This window comes from Channa argus, chromosome 5, assembly GCF_033026475.1.
Source record: "Channa argus isolate prfri chromosome 5, Channa argus male v1.0, whole genome shotgun sequence".
NCBI lineage: Eukaryota > Metazoa > Chordata > Actinopteri > Anabantiformes > Channidae > Channa > Channa argus.
This window is the reverse complement of record NC_090201.1, coordinates 28,697,977-28,721,364: the sequence shown is the minus strand read 5'-3', so window position 1 is coordinate 28,721,364 and position 23,388 is coordinate 28,697,977. Positions and strand designations below refer to the sequence as shown.

Genomic DNA, 23,388 nt, shown 5'->3' with positions numbered 1-23,388 from the left:
TATCATCGCTTATGTGCTTGTTTCCATAGCAACATGCACCACTTAAACTTTTATTTCAACAATAAAAACTTGCTAAACACCACCAAACCTATGACCTCAAATTCACTTTTATTCACAGTGGCAGGCTAAAAATTCTCTTATTTATTCATGTCTGATAAAACATAATCTGACATGAGATCTTTTGAATTATATACAAAATCACGACTCAGAAATTCCGTTCTTACACAGACTGCAGCTTTTAAAATATGACAGTGTGTTTTCTCTATCAGGCAGTTAGATATAGATCACTTCTCTGTGTGTGTGTGTGTGTGTGTGTGTGTGTGTGTGTGTGTACGCAGACGACAGGTGCTCAGGTGCAGGTGGCAGGTGACCTCCTCCCCAACTCCACAGAGAGAGAGGTGACGATATCAGGGAACCAGGACGCCATCATCCAGTGTGTTAAACTCATCTGCACTGTCATCCTAGAGGTGTGTATCCATGTCCCAGGCTGACATTTACATTTTTCATTGAGCAGAGACACTTTATCCAAAGCAACTTACAAAGCAAGCAAATAATCTAGTATGGGAGGAAAACAGGAAATAATTCATTACAAGCAAAATGCCACAGGAAGAAAGGTTTCAGTTATGAGACCTTAAGTGTCAGATGGGGAACAGTGTGAGTTATTTTGTTTTGCCATGCAGGCAGAGTTTGGTAGCTTGTTTGGGAGCTTTTGCCGTGATGTGTGGGGACCACCGGACGCTGCTCGTTGGCAGAGCGTAGTGCAGGTCAGGTAGGAAGGAGCTGTTGAGTTGACCACTCTGTAGGTGAGAGTCAGAGCTTTGAACCTGGTGAAGCCTGTGCACAGACCTCAACGGTGGTGTCACGTGTCCTCTTTTGACGTGCTGGATCATCTGGAGAGGTTGAAAGCACAAGGAGTTGAGGTGCATATCAAGAACAGTAAGAAAAAGGGTCTGATCATGTTGTAGATGGCAAATCACTGAAGATCCAACGTTGATGCTGTTGTGCCGTAGAAGAGCTGTGTGAGCAAATGAGCCCTGTGGCACAGCTGTGGAGAGGCAGTGAGAGCTGGAGGTGCACAAGAGTCTTACAGAGCCAATCATCCGATCTTTATCAGATCTGGCAAAAAATGTTCTGGAAACAATTGGCTGTCAGACTGAAAAATCCTTTTTTTATGAAGTGACAGACTAATTTGCATCATTCTTCAACAAACAAAGAACAGCGTCATGAAATGTTTGTAATGGTGCAAAATAACAACTGTTTTCAGACTCATTGTCAGTGGTTGGAGCCACTTGTGATCTAGATGCTGATGATTGTCACTGTAAAGGCTCTTTTGCCTTTAAAAATGTATCCACACGTCTGACATTAAGTTATTGGCGTAATTCATTAAAGATCTACAATATGTGGATGTTAGAGAGCCGTGAAAAATTCAGTGAAACAAACACTTCAGTCACTTTCCATTTCTTCCTAATGCATTTTTATCATCACACTCACTGACAAACGACGCACAAAGCTTTGTTTGGTTTTGTGTTTTTTTTATCTGATGCAGCTGCACGTTAATGTAAAACTGAGATTGAACAGAGCGGCAGAAGTGATGGCTGTAAAAAATTCATCCACTGAGCTCTGAGATGACGTCCACCTGTCTGCTCCCAATTAACATCACAAAAGTGTTTTTATTAGATACCGTCCACCTTTCCAATAATCTTCCAAATGGAAACACTGAAATCTATAATTCTTTCTCGTATTAAAATTAATCAGAGGCAGAATTCATTAAGATGAGCGATGTACTGGAGATTAGAAGCCGAAACAGTGAAATCAAAGGCTCGGCCAGCTCATTGTTATTCCACGCACCTTAATCTGGAATGAGAACTAAGGAGTGAAAGAAAAGAAAAGAAACAAAAATGCTGACCTTAGCTGGTGCAGTCAGAGAGTTTGCTCTGAAGTTCCATCCCTCCGTTCACTCCCTGTTTGATCTTAAATAAGAAATCTTTTGATGTGCTTTGCCCTCTAATGGCCTGTTGTCTCTCCGTCCACCGCACACTGCATGCTGGGATACGTTTATGAGAACTCTATGAAATCTTTGTATTGTGAGCTTGTGGACTCGTGTGATCTGGTTCAGTCTCGTCCTAATGTCCAACTCAAACCGCCAACAAAATGTGTTTTTGGAAGTAATTGCAAATGTAAAGGGCAAAATATGAATATATTGCTATTGAAGACAATATGTTTTTTCTCTGCCAACATTGTTTTTATGGTTATTTTAGTCACAGCACTTGGGGAAGGTTGTGCTTTGGGTTAATAGAGACAAACCAAACATCTTTCTCTAACCACTGTGTAGTTTTTCATTGTGTAGAAGTTCAGCAAACAAAAGTGTTTTGCTGCCGAGTACATGGCTCTGTATTTGTACTGTATTTATGTTTTTATGTTTACCTTATTCTATCATGGCCACAGAAATGTGACTAACGCACACACTGAAGCAGGAAATGACAGCGTCATTGACTTTGTTGTGTTTGATTAATGTTTTACTCAAGCATGGACAAAAACATTACTGTGAGCTAAAACAAACTATTACAGCAAGCTGCACTCTCGTTATACTCTACATCCAGCTTTGGTTCACAGAGTGATGGATGTGACAGCCACAGAGCTTGTGTGCAATAAACCTCTCAGCATGCAGCACGAAAAGCAATGATTCCCCTCATGTCAACTCAGACACGGCAACGCTCCAGAAGCAGAGCCACTTCTAAATAAGAGTGAAAATAATATGTTACTGCTGCTTATAGAAAATGTCTCTGATGTCTCACTGCTGCATCAAACACACAAACAAAGAATTGAGACATCAGCTGACAGGTGACAATGCATCAGCCTTTGGCTTTGGAGAAGGTGCATAGTGTCTCAGAGAACAGCGCAGAGAAAGAATAATTAAATGATGGGCACAAAATGCTGGACTCTTTTATAATGGGAAGGAGAGACGTCTATTATGTTTAACCACAGTGGGAATTGATTTGCATAGATCCCTTCCTGGTCTCTAAGCGCTGGGCCATGTCTGTCTTATATATAAATCCAATTTTTGATGAATGGAGAAAAATGGACACAATCTGTATTTCTGCTCGTTTGTGACATTGATCATATGTACAGTGAGTTCAGCCATTTAGCTGGAGGTGAACCTGTCTCCCAGAACATTCCCGTTGGCAGGAAAGAAAACCATCAGGTTGTGTGAGAGACTGAAAGTGCTGATAAACACTAAAACAAATTTGTACTGCTTCTTTTAACAAAGTACTAGTGTTGTAGTGTTGGAGACAAATTTATTTTCTTAATGCACTGATTTTATGTCTGTTTATGAATCTATCATCATATCCATTATCAGGTGAACATCTCTGATCAAATCTGGACTCAAAGTCGAGTGTGTCGTGTTACAGTCCTGAGCTTTGTGCTCCCACCGGCCTCCGTCTCTGTCTCACTGTCCGTTACCAAAAGTCGCTCTTTACTAAAAAATTAAAAAATCCTGTTTGCAGTTTAGTTGCATAGGATTATAATTTGTAGGAGACAGGATTGAAATGTGCCACATGCCACAACTATTATGCAACTGCAACACAACAAATAATGGTTGAGTCCATCCGTTCGTGCAGGCTTCCACTTTGTCTCCAGAATGTTGGGAATCGCACTGGAACAAATGATGTTTTCTGTTTTCCAGTAACAGGATTTAAACAGGAAAACATTTAATTGTAGAACTAACATTATAATAACTTTATCGTACCCGACTGTTTTATACACATCAGATATGGTGTTAAAATTCTGCGCTCGTGAAATTAAGAGCTGTGAGAATCTGAATGGATCCATGAAACTGCTGCATCACGCTGAGGTCACTGCAGGAGGAAGTCAGGCTGTTTACACTGATTTGTCAGGTGTCTTTTATACACCTACATTAAGTGCAGCTTTCTAAACAGGGGAATTATCTTTGGTGAATGAAGAAATATTACAAAGAATGAGTGAAAGGTTAAAGTAAATGAACAAAGGTCATAAGGTCAGTCCAGTGAAACTTTAGTGAGGAGTTAACCAGATGATCAAAGCCGGTGTTTACATTATGTTAATACTAAACAAGCAGCATTATGCTGCAGGTTAGTTCTTTTTGACCTGTTGGGACCGAGCTCCTCCTCTGAGCTGCTTGATTAGAAACTCATTTGTCCACATTTCTGCTTTTATCTGCTTCCCTCTGTCTACACAGTCTCCGCCAAAGGGAGCGACCATTCCATACCGACCCAGTCCTACACAGGGAGCTGTGCTGCTGGCAGGAAACCAGGTAAGAGAAGGATGACTGTACTAATGGAAGATTCTTCCAGGGAAATCGTGTGGCCTCATCAGAGCCACGAGCAAACGACAGAAAGCCGAACTTCAAATCAACAGTAGAACCACAATATCATGAAAGGGTTAAATAAGCAGTAAAGCCATGGATGAAGTTAAAGATCTCATGCAGGAAGCAGGAAGGTGATGAAGGGAGAAATGTTTCAAAAATAAAAGGAAAAGACAGATAAAGGGAGGAAGAAGAGATGACAGACAGAAGCATAAAAGGAGGAGAGGGTGTGATAGTGGATGGAGGGGGATCTACAGCAGGGAGGAAGAGCACATGATGGATGGGTGAAGGATGGAGGAATGAATGGATGAATGAGCCGACACATAATTAATTGTGAGAAAAATCTGCTTTCCTTTACAATTTAAATGTCCGATGTTCTGTCTCTCACACACACACACACACACACACACACTTGTTAAACATGCATTTGAAAGGTCAAACATTGTGAAGGCAGCTCCACCCACCTAATACAAAACTAATGAGGCTACTTTTCATGTGCACTCATTATAAATGAAGACTATTCATCAGCCGGTTGTGTTTGTCTGTTTACTCACTATAACATCATAATTATCACCATCCTCTCAACACAGGAATATTTACACAAAAATGATGAACTGAGTCAGTGTGAACTTAAACACTGCTAATAATAATAAAAGAAGTTACCTCAGTAAGAGCAACACGTGGAGGATCATCCGTTCGTCTGCTTTCATAAATGCACCGGCTTTGAATCGTGGAGTCACTGCGTCGCCTTAAAGTTCCAACTAATGAACAGACATCTCAGTTTGGTCACAATTCGCTAATATTAAAATGATATGTGACTTCAATCTGAGGGACTGAAAAATTTTCTTTTTACACATTTTCTTAGTTATTATCTTTAGCAGAACAATCAAGTGACTTCAGAGTCGCCGAACAGGTTGGTAACTACTGGTTCTAGTGTATTTTGCAGCAAAATATGTGAGTGTATGTAGTGGAAAAGTAATTTCCCACCATTGCAGAAACATTTAAAGTAATGTTTTGTCTTTTCTTAACAACAAGTAGAAAATGGTGACAATAATGTTTGTAAGTTTATACGGTGCTATGAAACAGAAACAGCAAGTGTGTTTTACCATTTTTGGTGAGATTCAGTTTGTCCAGAACACATCGTTATTGTTACTAATGTGAAACAAATTGTTTCTGTTTAACGTTTATTCAATAACCTAATTAGGTAAGTTGCTATATGAATGTGTTACTGCACAGAAATGTAATAATTTAGCTCTATATTAAAAACTTCCCAAACACTGCTTGTTGGACTATTTTTAGCAGTGTATTATTCCACGTTTGGTCTCTAGTGGCCATTTTTAGCAGCAGTATTGAGGGGGAGGGGGAGGGGGACGGAGTCAAAATAAACTAGTGTTTATGAAGACAGACATCACTCAGTGCAACTCTGTGGCTCAATGATACGTTTTTAATAGTTTTGGGGACAATAGAGCTCAGTAGTACAGAGGAATAAGATACATAAGAAACACACACACACACACACACACACACACACACACAGTGCATGTTACAGTAGGAGACATTCAATGTTAGTTTGTCTCTTCATGGGAGTTGAGATGATGTGTTACCATGGAAACGCTCATTCAGGACACTCACTGGCGAAGGAGCCTGATGAACTTGCACACAGCCTCAAACTGTTCAGACTTTGCCAGTGTAATCACATTAATGGCCATTTCTGTTGATTAGTGTCTGCTGGGCCTGAAGCTTAATTGATTACTGTATCGCACTTCTTTAGGCCATTATCAGCTCATTCAAGTTATATAGTCAAGACAGGGAAATAAATTGATTTGACTTTTTGTGCAGAGCACCTGAAAATGACCTGACAACCTTCAGGTTCGTCCTGTGGCTGCAGTAGAACAATTTGTATAATGCAGTTGACACTTCAGACATCCCCAGACCTCAATCAGAACATCCTTCCAACTAAGCAGCTTTCGGGATAAACGAGGTAATGAGATGTTGGTGGTTTAGTTAATGTTACTTGAACCTGCAATTGGCCACAGAGTGAAAGAGACAGCTTGTGATGGGGCTAAGCTAATATTCATTACACTTAGATCAGTGAGGAAAACTGTTGATGAGCTTTAAAACTCTGTCAATGAAGATGAGGAGGATCGTAATCACCAGTAATTAGTCCGGTCTCATGTTACGACGTGAATCTGCCCAACATATCATCCCCCCGGCTAAAACTTGACAGTGCAGGATTCACAAAGATGCAGACTGTGTTTTGCTTTAGCATCAAGACTCTTGAGCCAGTTCACCACTTTGATCCAGGCAGAAATATCTCAACAACTCCTGAATGGATTGCAAAAAAAAAAAAAAAAAAACAGGATTTAAAATTCTTAGGTTCAAGGTTTCACTCATTCTGCAAAATACTGTATCTCAAGATTCAAGCTTGGATCCTTAGAGCCAGCAGAGAGTGTTTTCCTGTAAAACTCTCTGTATATCTGTGAAATTTACACTATATGATTCAGTCTGAGAACAGACTGACCATTAGAATCCTGGTTTCAAGCAGCTCATAACAAAAGCTCCAACTAACAAACTCTATGCTAAATGGAGAATAGCAAAGAATAAATAATTATATGTTGTCATACATCTCCCTCTGACCTGCAAAGTGCTGTGAGACAATTAAACTGAATTGCTTTTGACCTAATTCTGCCCTAATTAGCCCCAAATCAAGAAGAGAAAAAAAAGAAATCTTGCGTTTTATCCCTGTTGGCTTTTCAAAGTAGCCTTAAAATGCTTAATTCGTTGAAGGAGTTTTGCCGCGTGCATTGATGCTTAGCTGTACGTAGGTTGTCATTGGGTCAGTTTGAGCTGCACGTGATCTTGATGTTCCCCAGGAGAATGTATCAACTGAGATCTGTCTGTACTCGGTCACGCATCATTGAACTGTAACACAGATTGTTTGGCAGTGGATGGATGTTGTCTCTGCAAACAGTAGCTGTCTGGGGCGTTTGGTGATTGTGCATGAACAGTCTGAGGATCTAAGAAGCTCCACCCACTTCATATTTCAGCCACTTTACAATGACTTCTACACTAAGGCATTTTCAAGGTGTGCCTGCTTATGCTCGGCTTGATTTCACATCTACTGTAGATCAAGTCAAAGAGCTTGAAATTGAATTGGGATGTGAGCTTCAGAATCCTGCCCGAGCCAGTAACTCAAGAACACAAACAGCAGCAATGAGAGGTTTCACACCCAGACATGGTTTTCTGCATTCACGTCTTGAAGGGGGGACTACTATAAAGCTCTCGTCTGGACTTTCTGAAAAGATCATTTAAAAACTTCCGCACCAGGGTTTTCCCTGCCATAAGTGTTTTTGCTAAAGCTGAACGAACATAGAAAGGTGTCTGTGCAGGATCCCACCCCACCCACAATTTCCCAGAGGAAAAGCTCTGATCCTCACACGTTACAGCCTATAGACAAGTCCTATATTTCCCATCACTTGCCTTTTCTGTCGAAGGCGTAGCATAAGCTGTCAGCAGCAGCTCTGTGCGTGAGGCGTTCACTGGCCCCACACACCAGAGCGTTTTTATTTTCCCCTGTTTCTGAAGGCCTCTCCATACATCATCATCACAACATGAATGTTCATCTGTGCTGTGAACACTGTTGTTGTCCAATAAAAATCACAAAAACACAGCACTTGACTGACAAATGCTCTGCATCACCATATCTCTGTAAAGTGGTCTGAGGTAAGGAAGTGTCAGATCTCTCTCTTCTCAACTAAGCATTTTGGAGTGAAGGAGCATGTCACCCAGTTGAGCCACGTGTCTATCTGATGTGTTTTTTTTTTTATATATATAGGACAACACATTACTACAGCAGAGAAGAACAAGCTAATATTTGTTTTAGACAGGACAATGTTAAACAACTGTGTAAAAATGTTTCATGTAAAAATCATTTCAAACCTTGGAAAAGCTTGATCAGACCTCTCTGTCCTTTATTTGTCCATTAACACATACAGTTTTGTTCGCACAGAAGAAACCAACATGGAAACATCCCAAGATGGCCGCTGGGATGTGTCTGGGGCTCAGCTTAAACTTGGATTGTCCCTCAGTGCTGCACTACACTGTTGTCATAGGAGCATGTGTGGGAGCTGCTGTGTGACAGTTTCCCCTCAGGGATCAATACACTGTTCATTCTGTTCTGTTTAGTTTGTCCTCTCATCTGCCAGTAAATTGGAAACAAATTTAAACTTTTTTTTTGTTTATTGCATTTGATTTGTTTCCTCACAACACTAATGATCAGCATGAGCCGTTGACTGTAATACAGTTTATCTTTTAATGGCTTGTATTGGGAGATGCAAAGAGATTTGAAGTTTAAAACCGTTAAATTCAGGAATTCACTCTGTGATTCGTGAAATGATTTGGCTTATTGGTTGTTGTGTAGGAGATCGTTTGAGTTCGGAGCTCTGTGTTGACTCTGCTTGTGTCTCTCTGTGCCGGCTGAAGGTCTTCGAGGCGTCAGACTTTGGCTCTCACCCCCTGTTCTCAGTGGCACAGGGAGGAGTGGACCTGCAGCAAGTGAGTATGGCCGCCTGGGGGCAAAGGGGCAGGGGTCAAAGGTCACTTTTCCACCGCCATATTTTGTATCTGCCAACAAGCTGCATAGACCCAGACTTTGAGAGACCTCCAAATCCTAATGAACACATGACAGAAATAGTATCATCAACACGGCTCCATGCACGATCAATGCCAACACAGATTTAACTAACTTTGATCAAAGCAGGTAAACAACCACCTCGCCTGAGCCAAAGGATGTGAACTGAATCACACCCATGCTGCAGCAGTGACACTGTGCAAAGAGACTGTCAGAGTGGTCAAGGATCCCAGATTAACGCTTCTGCAAAGAGATGCTGAGTTATCATGACTCTTCTCTTTCACATCAACGGCTTAAAAAACATTTCAGCATAGTAACCAAGGCTGAGTGGAGATGAAGGCCGTGAAGCAAAGTATGAAAACACAAAGATAAAAGGAAAGAGAAGAAAGGAGGAAAAGGTGACAAATGGAGATCGGCTTGACAGAAAAGTAGAGAAGCAGAGAAAAAGATAAAAGTCAGGAAAGAGATGGGAGAAAGAAAACGAAGGAAAAGCTGAATATCTCCTCCCTGCTCGCATCAGTCGTATTGTTCCTAGTGAGTTTAAAGTCGGCCGCCACACACATATCCAGTACCTCAGCCTACAGGGAGCACGTCCCTTTAGGACCACCAACACTTTCCCATCTGATTTGAGGCCTCAAAACAGACGACGTGAAAGTGAGGATTCGTGTCCTGTAAAGTGGAAATCGAGGTCCAAGCACAGGCTTGAAAATGTCTTCAGTGCAAATGATTCCTGTAAATGGATTGGACGTCAACACATCGCTGCAGCACTCGGCGGTTTGTTTTGTTCAGATTATGACAGCGGTTTAAGGAAACTGTCAGGGTAACTAACACTGAAATGTCTGCGTAGAGACAAAGTTGTGCACGAAGGAGACATTCTTCTCTCCTCTGTGGCAGTGAGAGTGCAGCACATGGCTTCAATGATAATTCAGAGCTTAGCAGGATATTCAGGGCTGTTGACCAGTAGAGGATCCTGCAGGGCTGCAGCTTTGTACGTGCACTTCAACACAAAGCAGACTGGCCATTAATATCTTAGCTGAGTTCTGCACAGGAATCCACCCTGTTAGGCAGCGGACGCCAGCCCCCCTGAAGAACACAGCCCTCTAATTCGTTTGAATGGAGGCAGCCCAGCAGTGCAGCAGGAGGTGCCAATGCTACAATGCTTCAGGGCGGCTGCGCAAACGACTAATAGGGATTAGACCCTGGATCCAGTTAACAGTGGTGCAAAAATCCTGGTACATGTGTTTCTTTCTAAACGGAATAACCTGAAGCAGCACAGCCCACTGTTTTAACACAGGGCTGCTTTGCTCAAAGGAACATGTGCAGTGTGTCCTTCCAGTGTCAGAGCTCCACAAGACTTGTGGGTCACGTCCCTCTGTGGGGGACGTCCCCCCCCCCCGTCCTTTTGTTGCAGGTGAAGGTTTGAAGGTGTAGTACAATGTCACGAGCGCTCATCATCCTTTTTATTCCATCAGGAGTAAATGTATTCATACAATTATATGTTTTGGGGTTGTTGTTTTTTTGGCCTGACTTCATTTTGGATCATTTAATACTTTAGGTTTTATTTTTTCTCCCCATTGCACCTGGACCTGAGTTTTGCCATTAGCCATGCAGGTTTTGCTAAAGCTGTTTTAGGACACTGTGATGAATTGTCCAGGTGTTGGCAGTACATCACTGTGTAGGTCAGGTTCATGCAGCTATGGTAAAAATATATGTTCTTTAAAAATTTTACTGCTGTTTTTTTACTTCTTTATCTGTAAAATATATTCTTGGAGAAGGAGAATGAGCACAGTTGCATTTACGGCACAGACAGATGGGACAAAACATACAGACATATAATTTTATTTATGAAATTGGAGGCAGTCAGTAATAATTACAAATACATACGTAACTAAATCTGTAACAGTAAACTACAGTAACAAGCAGTCGGATAATATTAAACTATTTGAAGAACTTACTAAAAAGTGAAAACTATAATTATTGAATTTAAAATCAAAGCTTCCAGTGGCTGTTAGCTGCACATAATTCAGTGGTGTTAAGTAAAAGAACAGTAGGTGGTCGGTCGTACATCTGATGGTTCTGCATCGTCTCAGTAAAGGCAGGAATTAGCACCAGAGCCAAGTGAACAATCATCCATTTTAAAACCTCTAAGAAAAACCACAGGCTTCTGCTTTTCTACATTGATCCTGTAATTTGAGCTCAGCTCCTCACATAAATGTTTTAAATCACTTTACTCTGCAAACACGGCTGCACATTATGCCGTCACATTGAGGGCATGTTATGCAGCGTGTTGAGATGTGACCACCTCCAACTGAATCGTCTGAGGTCAGTTTCTAACAGCTATGGTGTCACCGTCCTTTAAGTCAGCACTCAGACTGTGATCATTACACATGTATTTCATGTCGGTATGGAGACCCAGGCCTCGGGCCAAGTTCCTCGTACTCTTCATCTACACGCCCACAGCGTGTTAGAGTGAGAATCCCATTTCACATCTTCTAGCTTTGCCTCTGAAAACAACCGAAGTGATCCACACTAACATGGTTGATCACCTGTAGATGCTGTTGGCCGCGTTACAGAGAACTGAAGGAGTCAGAACCACAACACTGTGATGATAAGAGTGAAGGACTGTTTGACTCACAGATCAGAATACTGGACGATTCTGTCCGTCATGAGTTCAGTTTGGAAATCTATGGATGGATTCGTTCTCGTTTTCCTTTTAATTTATCAGAGATGGTTGTTTGAACTATTGCGATCTGAGTGTTGTTTGTGGCTCACGACGGGCAAGTAAAAGCACTCGGTGAAGGTTGTGGACAGATCAAGGTCACGGCTTAATGTCAGATGTTGTAAAGCTCTGAGATGTGAAACCAGGACACCAGTGCTGAAGGCAGTCGGTCATCATCTTTAATTCATGTAGCATCTGAACGCATCACAAATCAGCTCGCTGAAATACATGCAGAGGGAGCTGTAGGAGAAAACTTTAAATATTGCAGTTTACACCGTTAATATACAGACTCAATGCATGAGTAAAAGTGCAGATACTAACCTTAAAATGTACTGCAGCCCACTACTAGAACTAAAGTAGCAGCACTGCAGTAGGAAAGCTACTAATAAAAGACAGATAAAATATTTAACCACTGTTGAACTTGAGGCTGTTGATAACATACAAGTCTTTTGTTAGTTTTCTACGGAAATCTAAAATGTTCAGCTCTTGTTTAGTTTAATTCATGTACAGATTCAAGGAAAAACCAGGTTCCTGACTAGTTACTGTGAAAAGTCCTCAACATCCATTTCTTCAATTCATAGTCTTTAGTTAGTAGCAACAAAAAAGCAAATGATGAAGGATACACACCAGAGAAATGAAACATTTTAGAGAAAATATTCAATGAATTTCACATTTGTGCCTTGAACCACTTTTAAAGCTGCTGGTTTAATAAGAATTTCTATGATTTATTAGTTGCTCATTATATTTTTAACAATAAAGTAACAAAAGATGTTAAATAAAAGTAATATAAATTGGAAATATTGTACAATTTTAAGGCAGTTGCTACTTGAATCCATAGTTATTTAGTATTTCTTCGGGTAATGCAGCAGATTGAATCTGATAATATCCAACTTCACTGATGACATCTCGCTTCCTTGTCATTTTAACTTTGGCCAATTTGTTGCTCAGTTCTGTCACATAAAAAACGTCCTGTATTACATAAAGTACTGCGTTCATGGCTGAAGTTACTACAACTCCCAAGGCAAAAGATTCACTGAGTGATTAAAACCTCGTCTGTGATAAACTGAGCACCTGACTGACTGAAATGCAGATTATCTGTACGAGCAAAGAGACGCAGCTGGACGAGGCAGAGAGAGGTTGAACAGAGGTTGTGGTTGAAGCTGAATGAAGAGATGAACAGAAGAAAGCTTTACTCCATCACAGTGACAGCTCTGCAAGCTCCAGATACTTCTCAGATACTTCACTCGATGCCACGTTAACCTCTGGAGGTATGTGGAGGTGGACAAAGTAAAGCTGAACTCTGCTGTGTTTGTCCTAAGATCAGGTTCCTAATAGTCAGACTCATGTTTTTTTAAGAATATTGAAAATCTCACTTTGTTTTACCAAGTTATTTTTTCTATAGTGGATGTTGTCCTCTCCATCCAGGATCTCGCCCTAAATCTGTGCTTTGTTCCACTTGTGAACGTTGATGCATTTAATAAACACCAGTCAGCAGCATATTGGTTCTGGCAGAAGAACACACGAGAGTTCGTTCTCACAGGATTTGCTTAACTTCAGTGGATTGATGAGGATTTTATTATCCAGCAGCTCATACTGGAAGTGAAACAGTTTAGTGCTTGTACTAAGTGCGAATACTCAAATGGAAGTACAGTACTTGTAATAAGTGGCATTAGGGCATCACAACCACAGATGCTTTTATTTTACAGTTGAACAGATATGTTGGTATGTTTTTAAGCAGCAGCATCTCTAAAAATGACGCTCGTCTGCTGCTAAACTGGGAAAAGAACAGTTGGAGGAATGAGACGGAAAGGATTGGACAGAGGAGAAAGATGAGGACAAGATGTTGGAAGAGGAGTGACAGGAGTTAAGTAGCTGTGAGATGGTGATTAAGAGTTTTTTAAATGAGTTATTTAGTCCACAGTCATGTGGTGGAGAGACACACGAGACCATCGGGTTTCGTCACTTTCTGGGGAAAATCATTTGTTCCCTGCTGACAGATTCACCAGCAGCTGCCGCCCAGACACTTCTGGGATTTGCCATGAATCTTTATTAATAAAGATTAAAGCTTTGAGGGTTAACTACTGATGTGATCAGCAGGAGTCGGTTGTGATGGCAGAAGTGAGCGTCTGCAGACGTTAAGTACATTTGAGAGGAGACTGATGTGTGTTTGACAAGAACACACACATACAGTAGCTTTGTGTGACGCCCCGTCCATTTTGTCCACGGAATCCTCCATCTGTTGTTTGCTGCTTAGAAATTGCTCACACAGCTCATGTCTCATCCAGACTATGTTAAAAAGCTGCAGCCTAACATTGGTAGTTTTGAAAGGTTCCACAGACACACTGAGTAGCTGTAATGTGTGTAAACCTCTATTAGAGCTATTACGGTATTTTCAGACTGTGCACTTAAGCTTCCGCATGTTTTCCAAACATTCAGAAGGACATGAAATCTGTCATGAAGTTCTCCATGTGTAGTGCACGAGGACACGTGTCCTGCGCTGACCATGAGATGCTGTTAGGAAAGTGTGTGACAGCATAGTTTAGTGGTTTAGGTGCATTTATTTGTCATGTTATAGCTTATTGGTCTGTATTTACATTTACATTCAGTCATTTCTCTGATGCTTTCATCCAAAGCGACTTACGAGTGAGAAACAAAGCAGCCAAAAAAACCTGTCAAGTGTTTCTAATTCATAGGACGCAGGTGCAGGATAGGACAGATATAAGAAGCTGTGCTGAGGTTATAAAATCCATCACGACAGTTACACTCGTGACGTTCAAAATGAAAGCTTCCGTCTCTGCTTGGTGAGGAATAGAGTGTGATGTTTTACTGCTAACATTATCCTTTCTGGAAGAATTACCAGCCCGACAAAGCACAGTCATAAAAGTAGCATTAACAATATGTCTCTCTTTTCTCTGTTGGAGATGATTTTGCACTGATAAATACGGGCTGAGAGGTGCCGGAGCTGCTCCTGCTGCATCTTGGATTCATGTTTTATTAAGCCACTTATTTATAACTATTTATGACTATACGGCATTTTTGCATCAGGGCCTGAACAGGCAGTTTCAAACCTTCTGTGTGTAAATATATACAGAGGCATTTTAAAATCACGGAGGCCGAACACACCCATGCTTGTAGAGGATGCTTGTAGAGGACTGGTATTTCCCCCCCTCCCCACCTGACAACAGCCTGATCTCCACCCTGCTGAGTTCAGGAGCAGGAGTCACAAGTTCAAAGGCCGTGGCAATGCAGTGAGCGTCAAGGATAACAACTCTGAAATCTGTTATATAAAGTGCAGTGAACCTCAGGGACACGAGGCTTTTGCACACACGCACCCCAACTTTGTAGCCGTCCACACACACACACACACACACAACTCCTCCCCAAACCCTCAGACTGTCTCTGCGTTGCCTATGGAAGCGTTGGTTCTCTTTGAAGTTCACTTTGGGATTTGAGGAGGAGGATCGTGATCGTGGAGGAGATAAACACAGACGCTCTAACAAGGCGGTGGAGGGAGAAGTCACAGGAGATGCTGCAGTCAGGAGGCATGAGGGAAGTCATCTTAATGCAGTGTTTTTAGGAATTCTCTTAGTGTCTCTGTAGAGCACTGGGAAACATTAATGCTGATGTTGACAGGACAAAAACAGGTGCCTCCCTCGGTGAACAGCAACTGATTTTTAGCTTCTAATTGTTTAATAAAAGACTTTTCTGATGGGTGGCCAGGTCCTGAATCTATGTAAAGGAAGACCACGTGTGACAAGTGCAGGTTTTTCACAGGCACATTATTCTGGACTTGACATTTCAATGTAACAAGAAAATGCTTTTCACTCCGAATTGTGAAATTATTAATACACTAAGGAAACTTAAAATTACATTTAGTTTGCAGAGATCAGGTAAATGTTGCATTTTCATCTTTCCTTTAATGCCTTATGTGTGTCTGCATATTCTTAGAATACTTGACATTACCAGGGGTTTGCAGTATTTATACTGCTCTCAGTATTGTCTGCAGTCCTCTTGTTAGACTGATGGTGCAGCCTCCTCCAATCGGGGAGACGGAGGGAGGTTCTCTGCAACGTGAGAAGTGAAACAAAGAGCTAAAGCTGATTATTTGACCTTCCTGTGACTGCAGTAAATTAGCTTTGACCACTGGAAAGAGATTTTAGAGATCAAAACTTTATTTCTGTTGCACCTTTCCTACAGAGTAATGTCATTGATGCTTTACAGGTGATTGAAAGAGATTCAAAGAGTTTTGTGACGTGTTGGTCTTTGTGCTTCTGTTTCAGACGTATGCAGTACAGAGCCACTACGGCATTCCACACTCAGAGGTAAAACACTTTTACTATGTTCCACTCGCTTCTGTTAATTAGGGTCTTGTCATTACTGACTCTGTCCTTTGTCTGTCCTCAGTTAGCAAAGCTCCACCAGTTGTCACTGCAGCAACAGGGCCTGGCACCAATCAGCCAATCAGCTACACAGGTTCTATCCGGTACGTAGACACACACACACACACACACACACACACACACACACTAGGTGTCCTGACCAGGACAGTTACTCACAATAACACAAATAAATGAGAAAAGGACAGGGAGCCACGCTTTCATAAGACCAGTTACATAATCACAGAACTGAAGTTCTCCGATCCGCCACAACATTAAAACCACCTCACTGCTCTTCGATCTGATTAAGAACTGGGGAATTTGGAAACCACTTTTGCAAAACCCAAATGTTTTGTCAGAGCGGCCACATTCTAGCAGTGGTCCAATCTGAGGCTGATTGTAGGTGCTTTCAGCAGTGGACAGGGGTCAACACGGGCACCGGCCCCCATCTGCCACCTGAACGACACGTGTTGATCCAGCCAGCAGTGCAGGTTTTAGCAGTTGCCTTTACTTCCCACATGCATTGTTGAGCCTTGACCCTGCTGCCGGTTCACTAATTATCCTCCCTTGGACCACTTTTGGTCAGTACTGGTGCTTTTTTGGAAACGTTAGGAGTCTCAGATCTGTCCACTGCCCATTCGTCTTGTTTCCTTTAAAAGCCCACTGTTCACCTGCCATCTAACACATCCCCCTTCTTGGCAGGTGCCATTGTAACTAGATAATAAATGTTATTCACGTCACCTGTCAGTGGTTTTTATATTGTGTATTCTGGGTCTACGCGACAACTCTTTGAAAACTTTATAAAAAGCAGCAGCAACAGAAACGAGTCAAATTTACAGTCTCGTCCTCCAGAGCTGGACAGGTAGATTCATATGCAACAGTAGGAAACCAGTGAGCTGCTGCGTGGTTTGCATTCAAATTAATCTGAAAGAATTCTGTTTGCATTCACTCAAACCTGACTTTCTGAAAAAGTGACAGCTCTGAGACACACACACACACACACACACACCTGTGAAGATTCAAAGACGAGAAAAAGTCTGAAAATGTGATATGTGAGACAGTTTATTTCAAACAATGTCGATGACTTTATGTATGACTGCATGCACTGAGTTGTCAGTTTATTAGGTACACGTAGATAAATCTTCCCTCATACATCAAATTACAGCCTCCAAAAGGATCCTACAGTGGAAATACGTCTCTGAAGCACCAGAGTTTACAGCGGAACTGAGGAATGAGATGTACCTATTAAAGAGCCAATTTTACTAGATATTGTTCACAATTGTTCACAAACACATTACTCTGAACACATCACACGCACATCTGAGTGTGTGACTGTGTGTGAGAGGCTGTCAGCAGGTGGATCTGTGTGCTGTCTGCTCACTTTTGACTTTGAAGTTATTTAGTTGTTTCACCAAAAAAAAGGATTTACTGAAATCATTCATTGAAATCAGTCATTTCCTCAAGTTTCATCATTCCTTATATCAGAAACACAGAAGATGCAATTTTGTCAGACACGCTCTGAATTAATCCCATTATTCTTTTCGGCCGTAGCAGCCTCTCATTCTGTGAGAAACTTGTTAGCTGCATGATAAGATAAATGTTATATAATCATTATTTCAGTGCACAGCTCTGCATTATAATCGCCGTGTGCTTGGATTCTCAGCATCCAGCTGCTTTCACATTCTCACTGTAAAGCAGCTCTCTCCACTCAAACTCTGCCTGTGGAGTGAAGCTGCTCTGAAGATGTAACTCTGCTAATTGGCCAACAGCTAAAAGAAAAAAAATCAAAAGGTGTAACAAAGAATGTAAATGATTTTTAGTTTGAACAGTGACACATGCAGCAACATTGTAAGAATTACAGAAAAGCACATTAATCAAAACTGTTTGCACCAGATCGTCTGCTGTCAGGGACTTTTGCACCTGCTCCTGTTCCTTCCAGTATTTGTCCACCTTAGTCACACAGCTGCTCTTTGCACAGGGTGTTTTTACTTCCCGGCATTAAATTGTCACTGGGACCATAGATGTGGGTGGGTAGGGCCCTACTCCATGTTATCACAGGCCGGACCTTTATTATACAGCAATGATCCTGGGTAAGATTTAAGGGGAGATTGTGACATGGGTTTAAATTAGCAGGTTTGAAACAAGGAGGAGGAAGAAGCTGCAGCAGGATTTAGGCTCAAAGCAGACAAGCCTGAAGAGACTCCAGCTTTTCTTATGACTGATGTTAGACCAACCCATCTGTTATTATTCATATGAAGGAAGTTACTACAAAAATGGCCCAGAGTGGAAATTTATTTCCGTCAGAATGGCAGATTTTACAGGTGGTGGCTAAACCTTCACTTTGTCCATCAGCTTCGATTCACTAAGTGCAGCTGACGTTTGCTGCAGCACCATCTACTGTTCATCTACTAAGGAAATACTTCTGTAAATACACGTGTGAAATATACGTGACAGATAATAGTCAGCTTTGATCACATTCTGTGAACAATTTCCTTCAGTGTTAGAAAACATTTTGTCATGTACATTTTCAAACATGTTCAATACAGAGAGAAAGGAGAGCAAATCATCATGTGGGGATATGGATGGTTGATTATCCAATTATGTCCCAGGTACAAAACTCATCAGTTGTGGTCGTCCACACACCTCATTCACACCCTTTATTAGAGGCTGTCGGTTTAGCTGCATGTGGAGAAGAAAAAAGAAAAAAAGGAAGGAAGCAATCTAGGGAAGGAGAGAACAAAGGAAGCAAGGGAAAAGGGAATAAAAGCAAAGAATGCAATGAAGGTAACAGAGGAAGGATTGTAGGAAGAGTAAGAAAGAGATGAGTGTAAAAACTAAAGAAGAGGAAAAATACACATGTAAGACTTTATGTAAAAGGGTCATTACACCATTTTACTCATGGGCAGATGTATAGATGATGATTCTCTCTCTCTCTCTCTCTCTCTCCCTCAGGAGGGGTGGAAGCCAATTCCCAAACCACATCTCAGGAGCTTCTCATTCCAAATGACGTAAGTACTCAAATAATAATACTGCTCCTATGATGTTCCTACACTTCTGCTCAGTTACCACTAAATAGACCCAGTCCAGATAAACAGTGCAAACTACAAATAGTGTTTGTTCAAGGATTACAACATAAACCCAATGCAGCCTATCGAAGATCAGATAACATCGCACTTGAAAACACCTCATGCACCATGAATCACTAATCAGTATCTGAGACTCACTGATGCAGCAGATCCACCTGTTTCTTGCACAACAATGAAGCAAATACAAAACTGCTACAAAAGGAAATGTGTGTGGTTCAGGCCAGAGGAAACAAACAACTTGTTGCATGATGGCAGTTTATGAAAGTTTGCTTCACTGATGATCTACAAATCTGTTTTAGGGGGATTTGATGCCAACGAGCAGTGAGTGTGTTTTACACTCTGCCACTTTGTCTCTGTCCATCCATGAATGTGTGTTAGAAGCTGTAAGCAGCCAGTGTGTGACACACAGTCCAGGAGGGTCCACACGCTTCAGCACACATTTAGTTAGATTCATTCACCATCAATCACTTGGATGGAATCATTCTTCCTTCTCTGCTTTGTAGCATGAGTGACTTTCAGGAGACTGGAGTTGAGTTACGGCAGGCGGCATTTAAGATTTCTGTAATACAAGACTGTAATTTAAGCCAAGGCTACGCAAATGTGTTGCTAAAGCAGCACAAAGACGTCAAAATAAGTAAATACAAAAGTATAAAGCAGGAACGTCAATAAAAAAGCGACCAGAATAAAGTTAATTTGACTATTAGCAGATGTGCAGATAGTCTGTGAGATAGCAGCCACCTCACAGTACGTCCCCCATTGGAATCCGAGCTGGCTACAGCCTTTCTGTGGGTAGTTTGTTTGTTCTCTGTGTTTGTTGGGTTAATTGTTGACTCTAAATTGCCTGTCGACAGTTGCTGGATCCTGGAGGAGGCCGGAATGTTGGGGATTACTGTTGTAACTAATCAGGATAAGTTATTACATGTAATAAATGTATGGAATTTATGAAACTACATCAGACTACTATAATTCTAGTATTACAGCATTTGAAAGACGTCAGAGGAGCTCAGAAGACAAGCGGACAGCTTATTCCAGCTTCGTAGTGTTTAGTTTTAGTAATGACTAATCGAGAACCCGCTGACCTGAGCGACATTTTACGGCCTGGTGCAGTCAACTCTGTTTGTTTTCCCCCTGTGGTGCAGTTAGTTTGCACTCAGGTGAGAACCAAAACCCCCTCACCTAGACCCTTAACCTGATGTGGGCTCTGTCTGGACCTAAACTACCAGTATTGTGGCTAAACAGTTCATGTGTTTAAGCCATAACATTATGACCACATACCTGATTGAGTAAGATCCCGTTTTCTTGCCAAACAGCCCTGGGCCATGGAGGCATGGACTCCTCCAGACCGGTGACATGCTGTGGCATCTGGCAAACCAAGCCATCAGTAGCAGATACTTGAAGTCCTGTAAGTTGTGAGGGTTGCGATCTGGGGACCAACTCAACTCTTCAAACTCGTTCCTCAATACATTTTTGCAGTGTTACCAAAGGCGACGTTCTCTGGGACTTGGACTGATGCATTTTGGTTCACTTGAATGTTTCTATGTAGAAGGAAACTAAAGCCATGTTGTGGTGAGTTGTCCACAGTAGTAAAGAGAATAGACAGAGGTTCCATGTTCTCACTGGAAACACTGCAGCCTCTCCTCTCTGACGAGATCCTCAACACCTTTGCAGATGCAGGTATAAATAAAGCATCTGTTTCAAGCGCCCAGAGCTTCCATTCAGGCTTTTAGCATGTGCACACACATGGAGCTCACATGTGCACACACATGCCTGAGAGAACGAGGAGAACTGCCAACACCAAAGCAAAGAGCAGAGAGGAGCTCAAGCCCCTGTGCTGTAAGTGTGCGATATGTTTGTGTGTGTGAGTCACTGAGCAGGGCCAAGCAGAGCAGCTTAATGACATCCTATAGCTCACAGTTAGAGGTTTAACAACAACCCTCTCTCACACACACACACACACACTCAGTAAACCTTTCTAAATTACAAGGGCAGCAGGGAATCTGCCAAAAATAGCTCTCACTCCATCCTCTTCCTCCTTAGCTTCAAGCTGATTTTTACCCAGCAGCACTTACAATACAGCGCTCAGAGGGGAACACACAGCGCTGCACAGCAACCCGCACAAACTTTGTATCTCCAGAGAAAGAGTAAAAGCCAAATCTTGTTTTCCCCACTGACGGCCACTGTGGTGGTTTCCGTGGTAAGAAAGTGGGTTAAGTCATGACGCCAACACGGGGCATCAGCATTCGTGATTGAACATATCAACGGACTTTTACTGGCACAGCATCAAATGACAAAACCCATCAGCCTCATCCTTTACAAGCTTGTTGTGGAGAAGAAAAACGGCACAATTACATTTTAAAGAAAATGGAAAATTTTGGAAAACCTCACTGACCGACCCTGTGAACTGCAGCACAGGTGCTTCCCAAGGGACAGTTCTATCTCCCTTTCTCTTCACCCTGTACGAAGTTCTGCCGACTTCAGAATTTTTCTGATGACTCTGCAGTTGTGGGATGTATCCAGGGTGGAGATATCATTGAGTATCAATCGGTGGTGGACCATTTTGTTAACGGGTGTGAGCACAGTCATCCAGCTCAACATCAGTAAAAGAAAGGAACTCGGGGTGGAAGTTGTTTGGACTGGTCCGTTAACGTAGCATCAATATACAGGAAAACACACAGCCGGCTGCTAAGGTCCTTCAACATCTGCAGCACCATGATGTGGATGTTTTATGAGTCTGTGGTACCAGCTCCATCTTCTTTGCTGTGGTTTGCTGGGGCAGCAATATGAAGGTGGCAGAGAGTAACAGACTGGACAAACTAATAAGGAGGTCTGGTTCTGTTCTGGGGGAGAAGCTGGACCCTCTGCATGTTGTGGCTGAGAGGAGAATGTCGTCCAGACTCCTCTCAATCCTGGACTTTCCCTCCCTCCAACTCCGCTGTGTGCTGGCTGCACAGAGCAGCACTTTCAGCCAGAGACTGATCACAGTCAAGTTCTCCACAGAACAACACAGCAGATCCTTTCTCCCATTGGAAATCAAACAATTAGTATTGTTTTAAGTTATCTAATATCTTGTAGCATCTATGTTTACTCCTCCAGCTGGGTTTTTTCTTATTGATCAGTAGTTTGTACTTGTTTGTCGTCTTGGTTGGTGGAACTTTATCTTTTCTACTTTTCACGTGAAGAGGAGCTGTAACACAATTTCTCTATGGAATCAAGAAAGTTGTTGAATCTTGAAATTTGTTTAGAGGGTGTTAAAATATGTCTTTTGATTGAAGCACAACAATGTCGGAGGCACAGAGAAGCTGTAGCAGTAGATGTTTGATCACCATGTGACAGACGGACAATGAGAGGAGACATGAAAGGAAACCTTCACTCATACTGAACTTCTTTTGGTTCTGTTCTGTTCTGTTTGAGTAGTACAAGGAAATGAATGCCATTAAACCTCCATCTGACTTCCTTTTGTTGAAAAAAACTCCTCCAGATCACATCATCCTAACTCCTAATGATGAATAACTCATCCAGGTGATGTCATCTGGAGGAACTGTTTAGCTGGGAGCAGACAAATATTTTCATAAAGTGAAGTCAGAGGGAAGTTTAAAAGCATAAATCTACATTAACACCCTAAATTAAAGCCATAGAAAGAAGTCGCCCTTTAAAAGTACAGGTTTAGAAATTTTCAAGTATGTCAGCACAGCAGTCACCTTCCCACAGGAGGTGACTCTGTTCATCCAGGGTCAGACTGGACCTAAATTGATTATTTCCACTAGTCCTTAATGGGAAGTAAAGTCAAAGTGGTAAATTCTGTTCTGAAGAAAAAAGAACAAAAACCTTTGGAAAGATCCAGTTACAGGACCTTCTTGCTGTGTGTCGCCCTGCAATAGAATTGATGCATTATTCCTGCAAACTGCTCTTAGTAAAAACAGAAAGAACTAAAAGAATCATGAAAACAGTTGTGGTAATTATCTGTTTTAAGCAAACTGTATTTTCCTGCTTCTTCCACCAAATGTTGTACCTGTACTATAATTAAGTGCAGTGTGGTGAAGCTGTGTCCCACCTGGGATCACAGTCACACTGTGGATTTGAGTTTTTTTTTGTCTGTTTCTGCTGGTGATAATTCACAGGAGGCAGTTTAAATTCAATCAGGCCGTTTGGGAGGTCGAAGGTGGATTTCACACAAATAGTCCTGACCTGGTTGGTGTCAGCTGGCACTTTGTCTCCTGTCTCCCACAGCGTCATTA

The 23,388-nt window shown here is 41.8% G+C and overlaps 1 protein-coding gene across 4 annotated transcripts in view; it reads left to right on the top strand.

Annotated features, from left to right (window-relative positions):
* pcbp4 (poly(rC) binding protein 4) overlaps nucleotides 1–23,388 on the top strand; it is a 120,751-nt gene that overhangs the window by 82,914 nt on the left and 14,449 nt on the right. For all 4 annotated transcript variants that reach the window (XM_067504609.1, XM_067504611.1, XM_067504610.1 and 1 more), the window contains exons 9-14: nucleotides 339–467; nucleotides 4,217–4,291; nucleotides 8,825–8,896; nucleotides 15,972–16,013; nucleotides 16,096–16,174; nucleotides 19,020–19,075. In XM_067504609.1, coding sequence (XP_067360710.1) covers nucleotides 339–467; nucleotides 4,217–4,291; nucleotides 8,825–8,896; nucleotides 15,972–16,013; nucleotides 16,096–16,174; nucleotides 19,020–19,075 — 453 coding nt within the window. The remainder of the gene's footprint in view (nucleotides 1–338; nucleotides 468–4,216; nucleotides 4,292–8,824; nucleotides 8,897–15,971; nucleotides 16,014–16,095; nucleotides 16,175–19,019; nucleotides 19,076–23,388) is intronic.